Here is a 7,313-nt window from a genome sequence, read left to right on the forward strand (position 1 = left end):
CTGGCTGCATCTCGGCGCCAGGCGAGGGGTCCCTGTATAACGAGCTGCTCCACCCCAGAGGCAGTTGCATCTCAGCACCTGGCCAGGGGGTCCCTGTAAAACCAGCCCCTGTGCCCCACCCCAGAGCTGGCTGCATCTCGGTGCCAGGACAGGGGTCCCTGTACAGCCAACTGTCCTGCCCCAGAGCTGGCTGCATCTCAGCGCCGGGTGAGGGGTCCCCATACAGCCAACCGCCCCTCCCCAGAGCTGGCTGCATCTCAGCACTGGGACAGGGTCCCTTTATAACCCGTGCCCCACCCCAGAGGCAGCTGCATCTCAGCACCTGGCCAGGGGGTCCCTGTATAACCAGCCCCTGTGCCCCGCCCCAGAGCTGGCTGCATCTCGGCGCTCGGACAGGGGTCCCTGGGTAACCAGCCCCCGCGCCCCGCCCCAGAGCTGGGCGCGTCTGGGCGGGCTGGGGTCTCTCTCATGCCCCCTGTCCCCGCAGACCCTGGGCCTGGGCGAGGAATGGCGCGGGGGGGATGTGGCCCGCACGGTGGGGGGCGGGCAGAAGGTGCGCTGGCTGAAGGAGGAGATGGCGAAACACGCGGAGCAGGAGGAGCTCGTCGTCATGTTTGTCGACAGGTACGGGGGGGGCGGGTGCCCTGCTTTCCCTGACGTCTGGGGGTCCCCAGCTCCGGGGAGCAGTGGGCGGCACTGTTCGGGGGGCCAGTCTGGGCTGGGAGGGGGATTTTGGGGGTGCACTGGTGGGATGACGCTCCCCAGGGCAACCTGCAATTCCCAGCCCAGCTCCTCCTGACGGAGGGGGACCCCCCACGCTTACCTGTCTCTGTGACGTGTGGGACACCCCCCATCCCCCCCCAGGGGAGGACACAGCTCCCCCGTGGAGGAAACCCACTGGCTGCCTTGGGATGCCGGGCCCTACCTTGTCACCCCCACACACCGCCCCCCCCCCCCAAACTTCCAGCCAAGCCCCATAGCCTTGGCGGGGACCGTGGTGGCCGGGGGACCTGGGCTGGCGATGCAGAGGTCGCCCGGCCCCCTTTGGGGCAGGAGGATGGAGAGAGCAGGCCCGGGGGGTCGCTGTGATGTGTATGCCCCCCCCCCCGTTACGACGTGCTGCTGGCCGGCGGCCCCCCGGGGCTGCTGGGGGAGTTCCCGGGCCTCGGCCGCCCCGGGTCGTGTCCTCGGCCGAGGGCTTCTGCGGGCCCGAGTGGGGCCTGGCCGGGCGCTACCCCCCCGTCAGCACCGGCAAGCGCTTCCTCAACTCCGGCGGTGAGTGCCCGGGCTGGGGGAAGGATGGGGCAGAGAGGTCGGGGGACAGGGGAGGGGTGTTCAGGGAGGATGGGGTGGGGGACAGGGGAGGGGATGTAGGGGGTAGATGGGGTTAGGGGGGACAGGGCAGAGGGGCATGGGAGGGGGATGGGAAGGTGTGAAGTGGTTTGGGGGGGCCGGGAGGAGTGAGGGGACACTGCGGGTACCTGGTGGTACGGGTGGGCGTGCCCGGGGCAGGGTGTTACAGGTATACGGGGGCAGGGGGAGGGCATGGGTCCCTGGTGGGGGGGAAGGGGGGGTGTAGTGTCCGGGGGGGCAGCCCCCCAGGAGGTAGGGGCCTGGCGGGGGGTACCTGACCTCTCCGCCTTCCCCCCAGGTTTCATCGGCTTCGCCCCGGCCATCCACGGCGTGGTCCAGCTCTGGAAATACCAGGACGATGACGACGACCAGCTGTTCTACACCCGCATCTACCTGGACCCCGGCCTGCGGGTGGGTCCCCGCCCCCCTGCCCCGCTGCCCCCGGTGTCCCCCACCTCCCATCAGCTGGCACCCCAAGCCCTGGGGGACCCTGTTTCCTCCTTTGCCTTTTGGCATCAAACATTTTTTATTTTTTGGTGTGGGGGGGGTGTGGGGTGGGCAGGGACTTGTTCAGCCACCTCGCACCTGGAAACAAAGGACCCACTTGGGCCAAACACGACCCACATCTCTGGGCTGACAACCAGTGAGAATCGGGCAATAGCTTGGTTGCAAATTGGGGTGCGGCGGGGGGGAATTAGGGGAAAAACTTGTCTAAACCCCTCCAGAATCCCGTGGCTCTAAATGACCAGACCCTACGGAAAACTTTGGGGAACATTTTGCACTGGAAGGCCAAGGTCTGGTGCATGGCTCTGGCGCAAAACGTGCAAATCCCGGAGTTGTGCGAACCTCAGCCAGAGCTGGCAGCGCATTAAAGGGTCTTAGGATGGGGGGGTGAAAGCGAGCTGTGACGCCTGGCCGGATCTGGCAGAGAAGCCCCCAACATGGCATCAGAAGTCTGCGGCGAATGGAAAGTCAGCGGCGAACGGCTTGCTGGATCTTGCCCCTCTCCAGGGCCCCAGAGGCCTTTGGCGTCGACACACCTTCTCAACGGACGGACAGAAGCCGTATTTTGCCAGATTTCGCCTTGCAAACAAGCGGCGCCGAAGCACCGGAGTGCTGCAGGTCTCGGCTTTCATTTACGAAGCATTTCATGACATCCTTGGACTTTACTGCAGAGGGTGACTAAGATCGGTGGGGAGGATCTGGTTGCGTTTATACCACTCCGGGGGTGTTGTCAGAATTCAGCTCAGCCTCTTTTCGTGGGATCCCCGTTGTTAAGGGCCTGGGCTGGGACCCCGTGGAGTAGGGTGGGCCCAGGTCCCCCTATCCCCCGCAGCCGCCCCACTGTAAAAGCCCTGGGGCGCGCGGAGAGACCACCCAGACTACAAGGGACCAATTCCAGCCGGTGTGCCCAAGGGTGCGGAAGACCCCCATAGCCTTTCGGATGGCCGTCGCAAGGATCAAAGACCAACGACCGGCTCGGCCTGGGGAGAGAAGAGGGAGACCGTGCCGGAGGGTCTGGTGACATTGGGCTTTTGAGGACAAATCTATGCGCAGGGACCTGGGAAGAGGGACCCAAGAAGAGCTGCCGATGGGCGCAAGGGCAGAGGGCACCGTGGTCGGGGCAGTGGGGATGGTTTGTCCGGGGAGATAGAAATACCCCACTTGAAAGACGCGGCGTCACCGAGAAACCCAGGTGCGCTTTTCCTCGTGCCGCTGCTCCAGCGCCGGAGACGGACGACGGGCCGCGACTGACCAAGCAGTGACCATTGGAGGGATGAGACCCGGGGGGAGCCGGGCCGGGAGCCATATTCGCTTGTGCAACCATTAGGTGGCGCTGGCAGGGCAGGGGGCGAAAGAGCCTGATGCTGAACACGGCGGGGGTGGGAAGGAACGACTCGGCCAGCCCAGGTCGGGGGCGGGGCGGGGCAAGTTTGGGCTGGAAACGAGGCTATCGCGGAAAGGTTCTGGTCCAAATCCCACCACCACCACCACCAAATTTGGACAGGAATTTGCCACAAACTGGAGATTGAGGGGCACCAGCTGAAGTTTAGAGCAGGGGGGTGGGGGGGACCTGGGATCCAGGACTCCTGGGTTCTCTCCCCGGCTCTGGGAGGGGACGGGGGGCTGGTGGGTTAGAGCAGGAGGGGCTGGGAGCCAGGACTCCTGGGTTCTGTGATGGGGTCATGGGATTGGCTCTGGGATGCGGCTGACTCTGGGGAGGGGCGGCTGAGCTCCAGGCGCCCAATGGAGAAGACCAAAGAAGGGGAAGTTGGGGGATCGGCCCCTGCTCATTGCTGGTTTGGGGGTGCGCAGCAGGGAGACACCCCCACAGCCCCGACACACCCACACAATCTCCACCGGCTCTTTGCAGAGGACCCTGGGTCCCACTGGGGGGCGGTCGGGTGGGGGGTTCAGGGCCGGGAGGACATTTGAGGGAGATATTCCCCCCCAAAGGGAATCCTGTCCCCAGTAACCCCCCCACCCATTAAATCATTTCAGCTCCTGTCGGGATTCTGGGAGCCCTCCCTCGGGGCTCTTGGCCCCAGGTCCCCGCCTCCATGGGGGGCACTGCGGGGGGATAGGCGGGGTGCTGGGGGGCAGGGGGAGGGGTGGGGGGATCGGAGGCAGGGAAGGGGGTTGGATGCTGGGGGGCAGCAGTGGAGGGAAGGGATCTCAGGGGATGTGGAATGGCACAGGGGGGTGATGGGGGCAGTCTCTGGGCACAGATCCCTCCCCGCTCTGACCCCCCCTCTGCCCCCTGCAGGAGAAGTTTGGGCTGGCGCTTGACCACAAGTCGAAAATCTTCCAGAACCTCAATGGGGCCATTGGTGAGAGATGGGGGGGCACCCCATAACCTGGTGGGTCAGGACGCCTGGGTCCTATCCCAGCTCCGGAGGGAGGGGGCAGGACTTCTGGGTTCTCTCCCCGGCTCTGGGAGGGAGTGGGGGCTGGTGGTTAGAGCAGGGGGGCTGGGAGCCAGGACTCCTGGGTTCTCTCCCCGGCTCTGGGAGGGGGGTGGGGGCCAGGACTCCTGGGTTCTCTCCCCGGCTCTGGGAGCGGGGTGGGGGCTGGTGGTTAGAGCAGGGGGGCTGGGAGCCAGGACTCCTGGGTTCTCTCCCCAGCTCTGGGTGGGGGCTGGGTGGCTGGGACCCCACGTCTCTCTCTCTCTCTCTCTCTCAGACGAGGTGGTGCTGAAGTTCGAGAGGAGCCGGGTCCGTGCTCGGAACGTGGCCTACGACACCCTCCCTGTCATCATCCACGGCAACGGGCCCACCAAGGTACCCCTAAGATCCCCCCCGAGATCCCCCCGGGACCCCCACAGCCCCCTCCTCCCCCAGGTCCCCCCGAGATCCCCCCTGGGCCCCCGACACCCCCTCCTCCCCCGAGATTCCCCCCGGGACCCCCAGCCCCTCTCCTCCCGCAGGTCCCCCCAGGAACCCCCCTGCCCCCATCTGACTTCCTCCCCCATCTCTCAGGGTGCGCGTAGCTGGGGGCTCCCCTGGCAGGTGCTCCCAACACCCAGAAACCCGCCCCCCATCCTTGCAGCTGTGGGGAGGGGGGTCTGTTGGGGTGGGGGCTGTAGGAGGGCGGGGGCTGGAGGGCAGCAGGAGAGGGCTGGGGGGCGGAGGTTGGGGGACAGATAGGGGGCCGGGTGTGGCGGGATGGTGGGGGCCGAGGTTGGGGGACAGATAGGGGGCCGGCTGTGGTGGGATGGGGGGGGCTGAGGTTGGGGGGCAGATAGGGGCCGGCTGTGGTGGCAGGGGGCTGGAGGGCAGCAGGAGAGGGCTGGCTGTGGCGGGATGGGGGGGCCCGTATCTCACCCCTTCCCCCCCCAGCTGCAGCTCAACTACCTGGGGAACTACATCCCGAACCGCTGGACCTACGAGGGGGGCTGCGGGGGCTGCGACCAGGGGCTGCTCGACCTGTCGGGGACACCGGTGAGTGGGGTGCCGGACCCCAAAGCCGAGCCCCGGGAGGGTGGGGGCCGGAGGGGCTCTGAGGTGGGGGGGCCATGCTGCACAGTTGGGGGTGGTGGGGAAGTGGGGGGGCAGGTTTTGGGGGAGTCTGGGGGATGGGATTGGGGGTCCTGAGTGGGGGTATCTGGAATTGGGGGATATCTGAGGGGCAGGTTTCTGGGGGTGGGGGGGGTCTGGAATTGGGGGGTCTGGGGTGCGTTTGGTGGTCCTGAGTTTGGGGGTGTCTGGGGGCAGAGGTGGGTTTAGGAGTGACCCTGTCTCTCCCCAGGAGGGGGTGCACAGCGTCGCTGGGTTTGGGGTTACAGGGAGTGGCTGGTTTTGGGGGGCTGGGAGTGGCTGGGTTTGGGGGGCTGGGTTTGAGGGTGCAGGGTGTGGCTGGGCTTGGGGGCTGGCAGGGGCTGGGTTCGGGGGTACAGGGTGTGGCTGGTTTTGGGGGGCTGGGTGTGGCTGGGTTTGGGGGTACAGGTGTGGCTGGGTTTGGGGGGCTGGCAGTGGCTGGGGGTACAGGGAGTGGCTGGGTTTGGGGGGCTGGCAGTGGCTGGGTTTGGGAGGGCAGGGTGTGGCTGGGTTGGGGGAGCAGGCAGTGGCTGGTTATGGGGATGCCTGACCCCCGTCTCTCCCCAGGAGGAGGCGCTGCCCCGGGTGCTGGTGGGGGTGTTTGTGGAGCAGCCGACCCCCTTCCTGCCCCAGTTCCTGCAACGCCTGCTGGGCTGGGCCTATCCCTACGCCCGCCTCAGCCTCTTCCTGCACAACCGCGTGAGTGACCCCGCGACCCCCCCTGCGGCCCCTGTCTGCCCCGCCTCCCCCTGTGACCCACAGTGACCCCGCCACCCCCACGACCCACGGTGACCCCACCACCCCGTGACCTCCATCTGCCCCCGTGACCCCCAGCTGCCCCCACAACCCTCCACGATCCCCAGCTGCCCCATGACCCCTGGCTGCCCCCGCAACTGCTGGCTGCTGCCCACGACCCCCATTCCCTGGACACCTCCAGGTCCCCCCAGGTACCCCCATCACCAGCATTCACCCCCAGGAACCCCCAGATCCCCCCCAGGGAACCCAAGATCCTCCCATGACCCCCAGCAGCCCCCACGACCCCCAGGCCCTCCCAGATCCCCCCCATCCCCAGCACTTGCCCCCCCATCCCCAGCACTGACCCCAGATCTACTCAGAGACTCTCCCACCCCAACACTGCCCCCCGGCAACCCCTAGATCCTCTCTCATCCCCCCACCCCCCAGCACCGACCCCCTGGAGACCCCCCCATCCCCCAGCACTGACCCCTCAGGGATCCCTAGAGTCCCCCCCCCACAGGGACCCCCCATCCCATGCAGGGGGGGTCCCCGGCACTCCCCGGCTGACCCCTGCCCCTCCCCCCCAGGAGGTGTTTCACGAGCCCCACGTGCAGGGGGCCTGGGAGCAGCTGCGCGGGGCCTTCGCCAGCGTCAGGCTGGTGGGGCCGGAGGAGGAGCTGAGCCAGGGCGAGGCCCGGGACATGGCCATGTGAGTGGGCGGCGCTTGGGGAATGGGGCGGGGCCATGTCAGAGGAAGTGGGCGGGGCAATGGGACTGTGGGTGGGCCCATGGGAATGGGGGCAGGGCCCTGGGAATGGGGTGGGGGCTACAGGAGAGGGATTAGGATGGGTGGAGTTGTGGGGATGGGGGCGGGGCTGTGGGAGGAGTGGGCGGGGCTGAGCGGTGGGGGGCAGGACCGAGGAGTGTAGGGGGCATGGAGAAGTGGGGGGTTGGAGATGGGCACGGAGGAAGGCTGGGGGGGCCGTGGGGGTCAGCATGTGGGGCTGGGGGAGGAACTGGGTTCATGGTGCTTGTCTGATGCCCCCCCCTTTCCCCGCCGTGTGCCCCCCAGGGACATCTGCCGGCAGGACCCCGACTGCGACTTTTACTTCAGCCTGGACGCCGACGTCGCCCTGACCAACCCGGGGACCCTGCGCGCCCTGATCCGCCAGAACCAGTACAGCCCCC

The 7,313-nt window shown here is 67.4% G+C and overlaps 1 protein-coding gene across 1 annotated transcript in view; it reads left to right on the top strand.

Annotated features, from left to right (window-relative positions):
• Positions 1 to 7,313, top strand: part of LOC112124267 (multifunctional procollagen lysine hydroxylase and glycosyltransferase LH3-like) — a 13,278-nt gene that overhangs the window by 159 nt on the left and 5,806 nt on the right. The window contains 10 exon segments of the mRNA XM_026658755.2: positions 488 to 623; positions 1,109 to 1,170; positions 1,173 to 1,275; positions 1,652 to 1,764; positions 4,121 to 4,184; positions 4,537 to 4,634; positions 5,193 to 5,294; positions 5,958 to 6,089; positions 6,713 to 6,834; positions 7,198 to 7,307. Of these exon segments, the coding sequence (XP_026514540.2) occupies positions 575 to 623; positions 1,109 to 1,170; positions 1,173 to 1,275; positions 1,652 to 1,764; positions 4,121 to 4,184; positions 4,537 to 4,634; positions 5,193 to 5,294; positions 5,958 to 6,089; positions 6,713 to 6,834; positions 7,198 to 7,307 (955 nt within the window). The 5' untranslated portion in view covers positions 488 to 574.

Source organism: Terrapene carolina, unplaced genomic scaffold (genome assembly GCF_002925995.2).
Source record: "Terrapene carolina triunguis isolate 2854851 unplaced genomic scaffold, T_m_triunguis-2.0 Scaffold513, whole genome shotgun sequence".
Classification (NCBI taxonomy): Eukaryota; Metazoa; Chordata; order Testudines; family Emydidae; genus Terrapene; species Terrapene triunguis.